The sequence below is a fragment of the Pithys albifrons genome, chromosome 4, assembly GCF_047495875.1.
Source record: "Pithys albifrons albifrons isolate INPA30051 chromosome 4, PitAlb_v1, whole genome shotgun sequence".
In the NCBI taxonomy this organism is placed as follows: domain Eukaryota; kingdom Metazoa; phylum Chordata; class Aves; order Passeriformes; family Thamnophilidae; genus Pithys; species Pithys albifrons.
The window spans coordinates 50,922,143-50,938,971 of NC_092461.1; the positions used below are offsets into that span (position 1 = coordinate 50,922,143).

At 38.8% G+C, this 16,829-nt stretch overlaps 1 protein-coding gene across 5 annotated transcripts in view; it reads right to left on the reverse strand.

The window, feature by feature from the left end:
* MATN2 (matrilin 2) overlaps nucleotides 1–16,829 on the reverse strand; it is an 82,102-nt gene that overhangs the window by 26,075 nt on the left and 39,198 nt on the right. For all 5 annotated transcript variants that reach the window (XM_071554105.1, XM_071554106.1, XM_071554107.1 and 2 more), the window contains exons 5-7: nucleotides 12,129–12,251; nucleotides 6,725–6,847; nucleotides 1,366–1,488 (exon numbers count right to left, since the gene is read on the reverse strand). In XM_071554105.1, the coding sequence (XP_071410206.1) occupies nucleotides 1,366–1,488; nucleotides 6,725–6,847; nucleotides 12,129–12,251 (369 nt within the window). The remainder of the gene's footprint in view (nucleotides 1–1,365; nucleotides 1,489–6,724; nucleotides 6,848–12,128; nucleotides 12,252–16,829) is intronic.

Sequence of the window (16,829 nt, forward strand, 5' to 3'; positions counted from 1 at the left end):
ATTTCTGAAGTAAAACAGCTTAGAAAAACTCAGTTTTTTTAAACAATACTGGATTCTGTGCTTTAAATGCCTACTAAAGCTGATAGTGAGCTGAGGATCTGAGAGCAGATTGCAAATACTCAGCTATATAAGGCTTCACTTTGACTCCCACAGATGTCCTCCTGTAGTCATCAGAAGTCAGACACCATGGTGAAGGAGGAATGCTGGGTGCTGGGCACCACTGATTTATGAAGAGGACATATACAGAAATGTTCTGCTTTATTTTACAAACTGAGTCTTGTTGTAACAAGACTTGGAATAGGAGCTTAATCCTGGAAGCACCACCAAATGTACAGCCAAATTCAAAACCCTCCAAGTAAAAATACCCGAAATGAGAATTACAATTTGCTTTTAATTTGCAATTTCATCCTTGCAATAAATAGTCTACACAATGCTGTTCTTTTGCCCACCATGGCTATCCAATCTATAAAAACCTGAATGGATTAAAATACCATATAGATAATAAAAACTAGAGTAGCATGGATTGCTGTAAAAACAGCACAATGAAGAGAAAAATGCTTCATGAGAATGCATCTTTAAGGCTGAGAGAATACACAATTTTAAACCCAGATACACTTTATGAGTGTCTAGAAATACAGTTAAAGTGCTCCAAGCAATCTTATTATCCATAAAATACCTGCAGTACAATTCCCCCCACAACAACAGAGTCACCAGATCCAGGTATTTCATTTTGCTGAATATATTCTCCCTGAACTTTAATACAGTACATTAAAAATTTGCTGAGATTTCAGGCCCCTACTCAAGCACAAGTAACACTAAGGTCTTTTTAAAGTAAATAATATGTGTGTTTGGTTTAGAACCCTGACATTGCTCAGGTTGTTTTTACAATTCTTTTAGGAAACTGTGGGGGTTTGTGTATAACTTTAAGTTGATTTTGATAGCTATGCTACTTATCCAATATGTTCCCAAGCTAATAAAATGCATCTGTCCTCGGCCAAACCAACTGGGCAAATCAAGGTGACTTTTTTAAAATTTATTTAAAAGCTATTTGTATCACTACAAGCCAAGGTCAGAAAGTTTCAAATAAGTAATGAACTTATTTTTAAGTCACTTTGGTTCCTATATTAATCCTCAGGTTTCCATAAAACTCTTCAGAAAATGTCTAATAAACAAAGCAGTCTACAAAACAGCAAAATGTATATTTTCCCAGCATGATTGGCTCAGTTAAAATTCAAGTTTACAAAGAAACATTTGTTTCAGTCTTAATTATAGAGAAAGCTTCCATTCTTTCATAAGGGAAACAATTCACAGCAGGTTTAAGAAATAAAAGCAGATAGACTTTGTTATGTCCAAAGGATTACTCACTTTTGCATGTTTTCTGATCTGGATTAAGTCTAAACCCTTCTTGGCATTGACAAAAATAGGAATCATCTGTATTAACACATTCCTGTTCACAACCATGGTCCTGAAGAGCACAATAGTCTGGTCCTAAATGGAAAAAAAATTGTGGCAGTGAGGAATATAAGAAATAAACTAGATAAAGAAAATCAGAAATAAACCAGGTAAAAATTAGTCACTTTGTTTTCTTTTACTTAGCCCCTTTTTTCCTTAGGTAACATTCTGACCTTTTACCATATTGTTTCCACCAACAAAAACAAAATGTTTCTTTTTTCCAAGTATCTTCTTTACTGAGGTACACCTGACATGTATACTTCAAAGAATTATTGAAGAACACAACTACTTCATGCAGTAGAGAAGTTAGAACCTTAAATATTTCTTAACATTTTGCATCTAAGCCTTATATATTGCCTCATCAAAACTGCCTCTTTATTTCACTCAAAGCAAGTTAAGATAAAACCTGTAATAAACATACAAACATGCTTTTGAATGCTGTTCATTAGATCAAAGCAGGACAACCAGGCCACCAGGAGCACTGATGTTTTTGACAGCTCTGAGTCCTTGCTTCATAATTTTTCCATTTGAAATGCTCATGGAAGAGAAGATGAGAAGTGTAGAAACAGCTGCCACGTGTGTGTAAAGTACCTTAGAAAGGAAAGCAATTGTGCACTCAGCAACAAGGTATTTGCCACACAGTGTTTATTACTATTGATGAAGTTAAAGAACCTGACATTCACTTAGATGCAGTGTCTATCCATCATTTATATCTGTGGACTTAATTAGATTATACTAGTGAAAAATGGTTTTAACACCTCAGCACTGGTAAAAATAGGTAAACAAGTCACAAGTTCAGTAAATTACACCTTAAAACAATCCAGGCACTTTTGAATACCTCATTACACAACCTGAAAACTGAGGTGGTTTTATTATTCCCTGAAGTTAATTAATTATTATTCCCAGAGGTAACTGTTTTCCTAAGGAAGGGACTGTTCTTTCCTTGTATTTGTGGCAGATTAATGCAATTGAGCCTTCATATATGATGAAGGTCCTTAGCAATAATAACCACTCTATATTTTTGGGACAAATAACGTAGAATGTGACTTTCTAAGAAAACTCAGGAGGACTATTTTATAATTTATGAACAGTACTTCACATGTTAATAGAACATTTCCTTTAGCAAAGCTTTTTTCAACAGCGTATGCACATACACATATACATAACACACAGATATCTTATCTCTTTACCAAAAATAAAATTAGAAAATACAGTTTGTTGAGAGTACACTGAAGGGACAGAAACCATAAAGCCATGTGTGTGCACCACAGGAGTATAGCCGTGTGCCTTCTGGACCTACTCACTGCTGTTACCCACTGACCTGCTCAAATCCTTGCTTGTTCAGGTGTGCAGGACAGATTTTTCCTGCACAGCCCATGACCACAACAGTTGAAAAGTACGTGTTATCATCTTTTTTGGAACCTTGAGACTACCATGTTTGGAATACTAAAAATACACTTCACAGGGCTTCATTTATTACAATCCGGATTAAGGATGGTAACAGAAAACCTCTACCAGCTACAAACCACGTGAACCACCCCAGCCCAAACTGAAACAGAGGCCCTTCCCTGATGAGCAATAGTTGAGACTCAGCAAACCTAAGTACAAGCAAAACCTTCCCTGTGTGCTCTTGAGAGCAGCAAGAGTGGTAAAAGTCCCTTTAATAGTTGCTAGCTCAAATGACTTCCACTCGCCTCACTGCTAAACCAAATTTGCCACTCTCGTTCAACCACAGAGCTCTCTGCTGGTGTCAGCAGGGTTGCCTTCATGAGCCTTGTTCCTTTTGTTTTATTCTGAGAAGCTTAGAGTAATTCCCAGAGAAAACATTTGTCAGATATGCATGACCACACTCATAACATTTACATTTCCAAGCTTTACTTTTGCAGCCATGAGCATAAAGGTTTACTTTCTATTTTTGAAAGGAAAGCCAGGATTCTGAGAATCATGAGAACTCAGGAGTCAGCGCCCCAGGCCCAGGCCTGCTTGCTGATGCAGAGAACTGGTGAGGCATGTGTGTAAGTCTTGGTGAGTTGGCCATCATCCCTGAGATTCAGTACATTAGCCAAATATGTACAAATTTATGCTAAAAGTTTTAAAGTCATAAACACTTTTAATCCAGTGATCTGTAGTTTTTTGTGTTGTTTATGCTGTCTTAAAGGCAGCATGATTCATAACACATGGGATCTAAGGGACACTTGCTCTGAAGAGCTCTCATGCCATCTCTTCTTTTGCAGCCTTAAGAACTACACAGTTCTTTCATTCATGTTTTAATTTAATACCAAGGCTTGGAAGATAACAAGTTTAAGGAAAAGTGGATTGTAAGTTTTACTTATGCTTAGACACAGAACATGCATCATGATTTGACACTGGGTAAGACACTGTGCAGGCAACTCAGGAACATTATACACAGACTTGGTGACAACTCCCTAACACCAATTCTCGAGGGGTGGTGTTCTTCTTGACTTGGTCCTGTGACCATGAGATGACAGAGCTCACAATCCAGAAGCCTGGGGGGTGAAATGGCCACATTCTGACTCCATATTTTACAAGCTCAGATTTCAGTTTATTCAGGGAATTGCTTAGAAGAGTCCCCTGGGAGGGATCCAACAAGAGAAACAATGAGAGAGCTAGATTTTTAAAGAAAACTTGCTAAGAGCTGAACAAACCATTCCATTGTATTGGAAAATTGACTTAGAAGAGCAAAAGCTTCTCAGTGAACTAAAACACAAAGATGGAAAATAGGAGAGGGAGAAAAAAGGACCAAGAAAAAAAGAGGAATATAAAAGCATTCATTAGGTATTTTGGAACAAAACCAAAGCTCTGCTGAACTATTTATTACTGAGGTACACTAAAGGAAGTAAGAAGGGAGTCTACAAATATGCTGGTAGCAAAAAGAAAGTCATAGAAAATACTGGTCTTTTGACTGAGGGAACAACATAGTGATGAGCATTACAGAAATGGCTGAAAAAATAATACCCTTTTTAATTCCTGGTTCTCATAGACAAAGTCTCTTCCCAGGTTTCCATATGTACCTGTACAGTTTGAGAGCCACATTGATAAGAGACCACTTAAAGAAACTGGATATCCACAGCTCCAAGGGATGACTGGTATTCACCTCTGGATGCAGAAAGATCTAAGTGATGAGACACCACTGCTTGTCATGTACCAAAATTCCCAGGGACCAAGAGAGGTCCCTGATAACTGAAAAATGCTAATGTTAACACTTGTATTTTAAAAAAGGCAAGAAGAAAGACTCAGGGAACTGTAGACCAATCTGCATTATTTCAGCCCCAGGATCATGAGGCACATCCTCTCAGAATCCATTTCCAAATATATAAAGGACAAGGAGATTATTGGAAATCATCAACATGGATTGATTAAGCATCAACCATCCCTGGACAACCTGTTCACCTTCTATGATGTAATGACTGCATCTGTGAATAAGGGAATATCTGTGGATGCAGAATACCTCAGCACTTATAAAGCTCTCGTTGCTGCATCCCACAGCATTCTCGTTTGGAAGCTGAGGAGGTGCAGGCTGGAAGAAAGACCTGTTAAGTGCAGTGAAAATTTGCCTGGCTACCAGCTCAAAGGATAGCGGCCAATGGCTTCATGTCGGGCTGGTTGCTGATAATGGCCAGAGTGGCACAGGGGTCAGTACCGGGGGCCACAATGCTGAACACCTTCATCAGTGACATAGATGATGACACAAAGTGCACCCTCAGCTTCCTGTGGGTGTCACAGGCCAGAGACGATGATCCAGGCAAACTGAGCACAAAATGTAAATACAGAGGAGCTTTATAAACTTGATGAGTAGACCAGAAAATGTTGCATGAAGTTCAGCAAGAAGAGTTGCAAAGTTCTGCGCCTGGGCTGGAAAGACCCCACAGTTTGTACAGATTGGGCAGTGACCTGCTGTCAGGGAGCAGCACACCCAGCTGTTCCCAAGGGAGGGAGAGCCCTGAGGGGCTAAGGGTGATAGTCCAGCCATGCAGGGGAGGGGCTTTGCTGGACAGGCACTGCCCTGCAGAACCCAAGCAGGGTGAGCAGGGCAGGCCTGCAAATGGTACCAGGTGTAATAAGAAGTCCAGGCCATCAGATAGGTACATGTAGCCGAGACAGGTCTGAGGTCCAGCCAGGAAGTCAGCCTGCATGTCAGGATGAGGTGAGGCCACTCCTGGCGAGGGCAGCCAGGATCAGACACAGCCCAGTGATTGCTGGGCAAGTCCACAGTGTCAGGGTAAGACCATGGTCAAGGTGAGAAGTCAGCCTGAAGGTCATGTTCTGAAGGGCTACTGCCAGGCCCAGCTGGAGACAGCAGTTGACATAGTTTGTCCAGTGCCGGAATAATCCCTTCCCTTCTAACCCAAGTTAAAAGGATTAAGCTTAAGAGGGTTCAACAGAGATCTACTGCTGTGACTCTTCACTTGTGTGGGGAGCTTGAGGAATATGGTGTTACTGACTTTGGTGAAAAAGAAGGTATGTAACTGTGGCCTGCAATTATTTCTTATAGGTCATTAGAAAGATGATGTAGCTAAACCCTTCTTGTTAGTGCCAGATGAAATAACAAGGAACAATGATCATCATCTGTGGCTTGAGTGATTCATGACGGACATGAGGAAAATGTCAGGTCCCCTGTGCAAATCCTAACTTGGTGATTCTGGAGCTTGTTAACCTGGTATCAATCAAATTTGATCAACAACTAACAAGCAAAGCCAGAAAGATACTATAACCTGGTGGAAACATGGAAACCTGGTAGACGATACTGATGTTGCCAGAGTTTTGTCACACTATCAAAGAATTTACTCTGGAGAAAAATCCACCAGAAAACACACTGCAATGTTTCCTCTGATTGTGGCATTACTCATAATTATAGCTCATCTTACAAACTAAAGTAATTATAAATTGTCTTATACAGACTTATTTGTTTGCCCAGCCATGGAGATGCTATTCTAACTGAAAGATCAGAATAATGAAAGAGATAATGCAAGACAAAGCTTTGGCCTTTTACTGTCGAGAAGAAGCCTGGTTTCCTGATAAAAGCTTCCTGTTCATAGGAGAGACTCCTACCCTTAGTGTCTCCGCTCAAAAGCCAAACTATTCCCCCAAACAATCTGCATTGATTTCAAGACCCTTGGTTCCAGGGCACTCCAACATTTTCTACACCTGATGCATTACTCAGCATTCCCAGGACCAGGGGGAGCACTACTGCTGACAACTTCAAGACAGAAGAAGTACAAATTGTTCATAATTAAACCTTATCACAACTTACTTCTGCAAGTTCTTTTGTCAGGATTTAAAATGAAGCCTGGGTGGCATCTACAGTAATAGGAGTCCTCAGTGTTAACACATTCATGTTGGCAACCTTGGTTATCCAAAGCACAGTAGTCCACAACTGGAAAAGAACAAGACCAACATGTGCAATTAGAAAAAATACCAGAACTATTATGCATAGATATCATGGTACTAGTTGCACTCACTGGCTATAAAAATAAGAGGAAAAGTTGACATAATTTCTGTCCTTAAAAGCTGTTTTGCAAAAAGTAACACACTTTCAACACCAATTGGTAAATCATATTTGATATGAGCCCTGGATCATTTCTCAACTTTGAACATTTATCAACTCTCAGATTGTCAACAATCTTCTCAAAATGTTTTCTCAGATCTGGAAACCATGTCTCAGTCAGTAACTCTGTCCAGATGTTCACACTGTAGGCCAGGGCGCAGAAAAGTGTGTTTGATTTAGTTCTGTCTTGTGTCTCTCAAGTTCCAATCCTGGAACTGCTCTATTTTAGCTTAGTTCCCCCCCCCCCCCCCCCAGCTGTATTAGCTCTCAAGAGCTCCTCCTGTAGCCTGAGTGTATAGGAGAACCTTGGCAATATCTTCTGCATGGAGGACTGTCACAGCACATTCATTCCCTCTAATGTACTCCAGATTCATTCTATACAAAGCAGCTGCAACTACAAAGCCTGAGAGCTTCAGGCTGATATTCACTACTGACATTTTGCTTATATAACACCTTTTGGAAGAAAAAAAATAAAATACTGCAGGCAGTCATTTCTTTCATAAATCCAGTAATTTATTAAACAAATCCATATTTACAAGTTAGATTGCCAAAGAGTAATAAGGTAATACTCCAGAGTTTACTCTGTCAAGCCTAATTAAAAGTGCTGAAGAAATGAAAGGATTCTTTTTACATTTCTTCGCATGTTAAGCTGTGTCTTCACAGCAAAAGTCTTAGAAGAAATTAAAGATAAGTCACAAAGATGGTCCTCTTCCCCAAGAAGCTGCCAGGCCTACATTAGGAAAGTATATACCTGATTTTTTTCTGCAGAAGACAAATAACTGATTTTTCCAGGCTTTCTTTTATCATTTATAGCCTTCTGGGGACCTCTTACTCACAGGATTAGGTCTGTTGGCCTACATGAACAATGAGCATATTAATTTAAATAATGTCTTTCCATTAACAGCTAAGAAGTAAAAACATTCTCTTGACAGTTGTTTTTGGAGATAAGTATTATTTCCTTTTTTTCAATATTTTTTGTATATAAATTGCACTAAGTACAGACAGGCTTAGCCTTGCAGACTGGCACTAGTAATAGACCTATAAACTCATTTGCGTTTTAGCTTCATGTCTCATTTTAGTGTTATTTGTTTAGAAGGGATATTTGTCAACAGCATTCCTATCAGCAAGTAGGTAAATTGTTGATGGAGTTTAATTTTCCTGAAAAAACTGAGAAAAAATATAAATTTCTATTTCTTATATTTAAGTACTGTAATCCTTTAGTTGGTATACAGAAAATATACACAGTTTGTATAGGAGCAAAGCAGAATAATATTGTCCTAAGCTGTAGAAATTTCATTATTTTCATATTTCTATACTGAGTCATGAGATATACATTAGAATGTGAAGCCTTAGAGATCTCACTGTTTTTACTGTTATGTCTATTAGAATAAGAAGCTTTTCTAAATGATGAAATAGTGTCCTTTTTAATGAGCAAACTGTTAATTCAGTGATCATCTCCCCATGTTTGTTCTGCCCTGTTTTTCTTGCTTGGAATTAGTAAATGATGAGAACAATCTTGTACTTCCAGTTACCAGCTCTGCACTCTGGGTGCTTACACTGCCCTCTCTAACTATGAACAGCATTGCTCACCTTTCTCTTGTATAGTCATTTAACTCCTATGATGTGTATATAGGTTACTCAGGCTTAGGAGAACAAAGGAAGTCAAGGAGAAGGGTGAAAAAAGAGTAGGAAGAAAAGATGACAGAGTAAGTAAAGGCATAAGGAGGATGAAAAAGAACAAGAGGGAAGATTAGAACAGACATATGGAAGACTCATAAGAATCTAAAAAGCATCCAAAAAAATCTAGCAGTGCCAGGACTGTAGAGAGGTGACAGCTGCCAAAGTAAAGAGGACACAAGCCCAACAGCCCAATACAGAGACAGTCTAGCACCAGTGCCAGGAAAGGGAAGGCAGCATGTCCAACACCACCAAGAAGGCGGAGGGACTGAGTGTCCAGCAGCACAATGGAGAAAGAATGGCTCATAACCACCAAACTTCAAATGTCAGGACTTTGTTCACATGAAAAGGTGTTACAAAAGGCAAAGTGATAGTGCTCTGCCAGCCATATTTATGGCTGAGCAGACAATTTCAAATGTTATGTAGTCTACAAATTTGTCCATAAATTGTGTGTTGCAAACACTCAGAGTGGTTGACTGTTCAGTGGTCACTTTGAATGTGACTCACATTGTGAGTTCTGGCTGTGAGATTTTACTTAACTATTGCCATTCAGGTAACTGACTGACATATGTCAAATAAAGCAATTAATATCACCCTTGATCCTTAATTTAGACCATGAGAAAGATCTTAATACACGTGCCTGCAAAATTAGTTATCTGCACTTTCTCATTTGCTTTTGCTGGAGTTAAAACTTTTTAAGTCTTAGATATCTTAGAAGGAAACCTTTGGCTCTTTGAAAGAACCACAATGCATATTTCCCATTGAAATTCTCTCTTTGTTCTCTGGATGAGGAGAGAGTAACTATAATGAAGTCACAGCCCTTTTCAAAATTGTTATTGTACTCAGTGGTCTCCAATATATGTGCACATCAAAATCTTTCTTCTGATCCTGCTCATTCGATAATAGATACTTCACCAAAAGGAAGGGTTAAAATGCTTAAGAGTAAGAAAAACTGAGAGTTATCACTACTGATTCAGTGCTAGACATACAAGATTTTCCAGCAAGGGAGATTATTCACTGGTGGTCACATCTGCAGAAGCTGTACTTTCTTAGTAGTAGCATATTCGTCAAAAATCTCAAATTGTTCAAAATTGAAAAATCAAATTCTGGAGACTGACAACCAATAGGATTTGCAGACAAATGACCACCAAAATCACAGACTACCCAGACAAGCTTTTCCTACCAGGAAATGCAGAGAAGTTAAGCTCTCCATGGGTCAAGCATAATTAATATACATTGAACCATTCTCATACATCAGTAAGAAATTAAAAAGCTAAATGGCCAAAAATGCAAACACAAAAGAAAATTGATAATAGAATGGTTAATAATGTGCTATAAAATCCCTATTAATACCACTAAATATTGCATTTGTATGAATAGCTCAAATTTATGGTTTTTTTCCTAAAGTAGGTACAAATTAATAGAAATCAAGTGGAGAAGAAAAACAGCTATAAAATGCAAGATATTGAACCCATGCATAATCTGTATTTTTAAAAAAATTGAAAAGAGAATATTAAATCTTTAAATTTTATCAACAGACCTTATAATGACCTGTATCACTTCATGCCAAAAAGAGTTAGTGAAGAGGTAGGAAAAAAGTCAAAGATGTATCACACCTCCAGACACCATTCTCCAGATTTTGTAAGCTATGACCAGGCAAAACCCCAATGTCACTGCAAGAAATTTAATAAATGGCATAGAAATATTTTGAAGCTTTTAATAGCAGCAATAGATTTGTTATTTATTACAGAGGATAATATCAGATCTGACATACAAAGAAGTTCTACAGAATGATGCTTTGGTAGGTGCCTTCTCTGCAAGAATACCTTGGGCTATCAAGGACTCTTCAACTTACTAGAGAGAAAATACTAACAGCAGCTAAGCATGAATATTTTGGATTAGAATATATGATAGGAAAGAATTGAAGATGAAAGAACTTACCAACAGAAGTTACAGATTTTCTGTCTCAGGATACAGTCAAATAAATAGCAGAGAAGTATACCCTTTATCCTAACACAAGTAAAGGTCATGGAGATTAGCAAAGGTTATTGGATGAACCTCAGTGTAGATGTAGAAATTTCAGCCAGAAATTTGCCTAAATAACCATTATGATCTGCATTTTCAAAACAATTTGGCTTCAAAAAGCAGATTCTTAAAATGGTATATTAGTGGCCAAATTATGCTGAGGACAAATTAAGTTGAGAACTTTAAACACTGCTATCCTGAAACCCTAAAGCTACAAGTAAAGTAAACATTTCTGAAGAGTAAGCACAGAATGAATGTTCATCAAAACTACGTGTTATTCTAGGCTTAAAAAAGCTCAAAACCTCATTTGCATGTCCTATGTGAAGTTCCATGCAGAAAGTTCCATACTATGCCACCTATTTTACATACAAAACAGGGTTATCTACAAGGCAAGAGCTCTGTGAAGGCAATAAAAGAGAGATGCATTATGTTAGAGTTGTTTTATAACTACAAGAAAGAAGGTGTTGGACAAAAGCATTGTGGTGGCCTGTGGGAGACTTGAGGCCAAGGACTCACTGGGATTCATCTCCATAGGATTTCAATATGTGTCTAAAACTATGCATCCATTTAAGTGCTTGCCTGAAGAGAATACCTAACAAATAATGCAATTTTTCATCAAGGTCTCACTTAGGGTTTGTTTTTTTTTGTGGTGGATACCAGAAAACAATATTTTCTCAGAATGTAGCATGAGATGAAAAGTTTACAAGAAGGTGAATAGGATAGTGAAAAAAATTATACTTAAAGTATTTACTGTGTATAAACAGGGAAGAAGAGTAAGATACTTACATGATAATAGAGAAGTATGTTTTGTGATAAAAAATTATTGTACCATATTTCTACACTCTTTCTTTTCAGCTGAAATTCTTAGAGCTGATATTCACTCCTTTATTGTTCATAGCAAAAATTAAAGGGAAAGAGTAGGTGGGTTCTTAAGGGGGCTAAACTTTCCTTAAGGCCATCTTCCAAAAAGAAGTTTGAAATCTCTCCTCACAAGATCATAAAATCAATGGCAAAAATGAAGAAATTGTCCACTTTCAGGTTTTCCCATATATGACTTGTGCCTGAAGAAGAGTTATTGACTTTGTCTGGCTTTGTTTTTAACGGCCACACACATCACAACAACACATTGCTGAGCACCTACATGGATCTTTGAAACATCTTGTGTGTTGTTTTAAAACAGCAATGTTACTTTCTGTGTGAAATTGGTTGGAACAATTTGCCCAAGACACCATTTATTATCAGTAAAGGCCTACAAACATGCCAATTATTTGTTCTTCTTCATCTACCTCTCGTTTAGGAGAAGAGAACTTCCCATCATTGTCTTTGGCTAAAGTGGATACTCATTTTCATTGAATTTCACTTTGGTTTGTGTCAAGAGATAAATGTGAATTGCTGAACTCATACTCACCGACACAATTCTTCCCATTTACATCAAGCTCATACCCTTCGTAACACTGACAGACGTAGGACCCAGGTGTGTTCACACAAATCTGCTCACAGGCATGTTTCTCCACAGCACAAAGGTCCTGAGCTACAAAACATAATTGCATGAATATGAAATTCTTTGATCTTTTATCATGCAAAGGTAGACTACAGAGCAAAAATTAATTTCAGGAAGCTATGGACAGCTCTTTAGAGAGGAGCTCATTTTAACACAGATCATGCCAAGCCTCTGTCAAACAGTGAAAGCCAGCAGGATCAGTCACTCAAAAACTGAGGAACTCAAGCCTCCAGGCGATGGGCCAGTGGTGCCTAGGAGAGTTGCCTGATATATGTTTCTCTACAAAGTTTGAAGGATATTCCTCAGGGGGCTTTTCGGAGAAGAAAATAAATTGTGTTTATTTGTGGTTTTTCTGGTTTGGTGGAGGTTTTTTTGTTTGGTTGTTTTTTTGCATAACCAGATAAATGATGATGAGGTTGGAAAGGGAAAGAAAAGGAAAACACAGCACCAAAAGACTTGGGGATATTTAATTTCTGAGTTTTAGAATTTTTCAGTTTTGTGCAAAGTACCGTAACAAGTTACCCCTCCCAAGCAAAAGATCTCATAAAGAAAAATTACACTGACAAATGAGGTCAGTGCAGCACCCAGCCAAATGAAGCACACTGGGCTTTCTTTTCAACAGACTAACGCTTTATGAGAACCTCAAGTTTCCCCAGCAGAAGTTCTGGAAAGCAATGTACTTTGTGTTGCTCAAAGACTGCTCAACACATAATGGTCATTTACAGCTACAAAATAGGCTTTTGGAACATGTTTGAGGAAACGAGCCAAGCAAAAACGAATTTTCTTTTATAGCTGTCTGCTTCATATCAAGCGGCATGATGAGAAGCATAAACAGTCGTTTAACTCTTTTGTTCCAGTATAAACACCCACAAATAGATAATTTTCCAGCTTGTTTCAGCTACATTTCCTCTTTTGTATTATTTTGTGTATTAAAGTAAGATTTGAGCATCTCTAGAGAAGAATGAAAGAGATTAGTTAAACAAACAAATTCAATGTAATGAGTAAAGAGCACTCATTATCTGACACAGTCACTTTTCTCTAGAAAAGTTAGACCACAGTACGTGAGAGGAGCATCCTTTGCATGGATGCAAAACCATTATAATTGTCCTAGTTGAGCAGGAGGGACCAGTTGACACTGTGTGGGGGTGATCAAAGCTGTGTATTCTACCCCCTCTATTCATTCCCAAGGACAATGGGCCATTCGCAGCAGCTGCCCAGGGAGTCATTATCACCTTCACACTCAGCCTGAGGGGGCGGAGCTGCCAATGGGCCATCAACAGTTCAATACCCCCTGGCTCCCAGAGTTAATCACCCATTGTGTGAGTCCCCGCCCAGGGGGAGGGACTGGGTGCTCCCTGAGAGTACATAAGTGGTGGGTAAGAAGACTTTGGTAACTTCTTGTCGGATCCAGAGGAGCAGCAGGACCTCGACAGGAGGAGATCACCGCTCTTGCCCAGACCACAGCCCTCGTCTGCACCAACAGGTTTTTTTTCATTTCCTTTTGCTCTGGACTTGGGGGAGCCACAGGGGTCTCAGCACAAGGGCAAACAAACCCCTTTGGGTTTGTGCCCCAGGACACTGGGTTATACTGCTGGGGTTTTGTGAGTTGAAAGCAATTTCCCTTTTGCGTCAGTGTTTTTATTGTAATATTATTATTAAATTTTAGGTCTGACTCATAATCTCTCTCTCGTGGTGAGTTCATTTCCCCTGCTGGTTCGCCTTTAAAGCAGCACATCTTTTGGCGCCCAACGTGGGGCCACGAGAGAGAAGTCAGAATTACAATTTTATTTTGTGTATTCATGTGGATGGTGTATCTGGGCCTGTTCATATTTCGACACATGGGGAACCATTAGCCTATTTTGATGCTCTCTTTAATACCAGGGAGAAGGATCAAAATTGCTTTATTAATATACTATGTTCATGTTGTCATAACATCAGAAGCAATGAATTTCATTGTGAATGTATATTCAGTCTGGTTTGCCTGTCCTGGTTTGGGTTGTTACCTCTGAGGTCTCATTAAAAATAGCACCCAGACTGTGGGGAAAACAGGCGGAGATGGTTACTTCCACCTTTTCACCTCTGCTACAACAATCATTGAAAATATTGAGCTTTCTTTTGATGTTAGGGACAGCATAATCTTACTGTTAGTGCTGTTAGTGTTGCTTTGTCTCCTCTGTACTGTATACACCATGTTTAGGGTCAGAACTGGGCTTTCTAAGGAGGCTTGCTGGAGGCCTGCCCTGGGAGCGGATGATGTTGGGTGGCACGGGAAGTGGGAAGATATGGGCCAGTATTTGGAGACCTTCTCTTCTCAAATGATCTGGAAATTCACTCCGGAACAACTGCAGGACCCTGCCAAAATGCTGAGCTATGTGAAAGGAAGATGCTCTGGCAGTCCCAGAGATGTGCAGCTCACAGCAACCTGCTGGGCCCTGGCCACTGCCTACTGCACACTGCTTGGTGTGGTACAGCATCATCAGGAGGAGGAGAAAAGGAGCAAATCCACAGGCACCATGTCCACCCAAACCACGGCTGAGCCAGAGAGGAAAAGAGATACATCAACCAGCACCATGCCCGCACAAACCACGGCTGAGCCAGAGAGGAAAAGAGATACATCAACCAGCACCATGCCCGCACAAACCACGGCTGAGCCAGAGAGGAAAAGAGATACATCAACCAGCACCATGCCCGCACAAACCACGGCTGAGCCAGAGAGGAAAAGAGATACATCAACCAGCACCATGCCCGCACAAACCACGGCTGAGCCAGAGAGGAAAAGAGATACATCAACCAGCACCATGCCCGCACAAACCACGGCTGAGCCAGAGAGGAAGGGAAACAAATGTAAGAATATCTCAAGTTAAACAAACAAACAATTTGCTCCCTAGTTTTGTCCTTGAAGATAGCTGGGTTGTCTTTTCACCTTGCTCTCCCACATGGAAAGCAAAAAATCACAATTATGGCAGATTTTCTTCTTTTAATGTAAGGAAGTATATTTTTTTAGAAATAATGTTCTAATAAAATGTATCAAGAAACAAAATTATCATCTATGGAAAACAGAAATGCACCGTTTTCCAGCCTGATGCGCAGTTGTCGGTTCATTACTGATTGAAGCCATTTGGTTAAGGGTTTTTAACAACTGAATCACTTCAGTGATTTTACTGTGGTGTACTCTCACAACATTAAAAGGGAACAGAAGAATGAAAACAGAGTCTAACTTTAGGTACAAAAGGAGGAAAAAGACTGTAACTTCAGGTACATATTTTTCATCTTTTAATTTAGAAAGTGTTAAAATCTATATAAGGAAACTATTTCTTAAAAAGATGCCAAATACATCCAAACCTTAGATAAATACATTTTGATTATGTTCATTATGTATTGCACTTAACATAAACATGCTGAAGATTTATTCTACTTAGAGGTTAGGTGAGGAACATGTCTCTGTGAACTTGTGGGCAATTGACAGCCAATGAAGGTAACAAAAATACAGACTGGGGAGGTTTACCTCCATGGTTCCCCCTACCTCCAAAATGAAGTGCCCCTTTTGTCTAAGCTTGGCTCTCTCTCCTCATGAATTCTGTTACACCTCTGTAGTGGTTTTAGACAAAAATGTTTGACCTTTTCTAGACTGCTACTGTATCCTCTCCCTCCTTCACCAGTGATTAGCACCTTCCTAGCACATTTAAGGCCAAGTTGATGACTCTCAGTGTCAGATTTCCGGTGCTAAATGCTCAAATTAGTTTCTAGTTTGGCGATTAAAAAAAATCCTCTAGTAGCAGGCTACAAACACATTGAAAGACTAATTTCCCTTCCGTATTTATCCAACTTCAGTCTGGTATCTTCTGATTGATGATCAAAGCAAGTACACAGTCAAGGAAATCATGTGTGACAAGTAGGTGGGGAAAACTAACAAAAGTCAGAGCTAAAAAAAATAAAGCAGCTAAAGGCTTAAAAATGGTAGAGAGGGAACATATTGAGGGCTACTGTACATGGGCCACCAGAAGGAAAATTACACACAATTCCAACACTTTTGGAAATTAATAAATAATTTTAAATAAAAGCTGAACTAATTGCTGACAAAAACTATGGAAACATAACGCAGTAAAAAATGAAGAAGAGACAAATAAAAAAATAATTTTTCATACTTGTAATTACATTTTTTTAATTGACTCACAAAGTTCAATTGTCAAAACTGCTGTTAAGGGTGGGGATAGGGACAATGTGTGAGAGACAGAAAAGAAGAGAAATTTTAAATATCAAATACATTTCAGAAAATTGAAAGAAAAAATATTTGTTAAAAATTCTTGAAATTTAATAGCAAGTAGAGAGTTTAAAAGAAAAGTTTAAAGGACACAAAAGTTTTAAATAAGAAGCACTTAAAGGGACACAAAGAAGAGAAGAGGTCAGAGAATACTACTGAAATGTGATTACATAGTTGGAGCCATTGTTTGTAATGATGATTACATCATCTGACCACCGTCTTTCTGAAATGTTAAAGAAAATATACAGTAGCAGAGAAATTCACTCTGTGAAAAATTGTTCTGGTCACTATTCTTGTCTTGGTTGAGTTGCTAAACCAAATAATAATTAAGAAATATTCCAGACTGG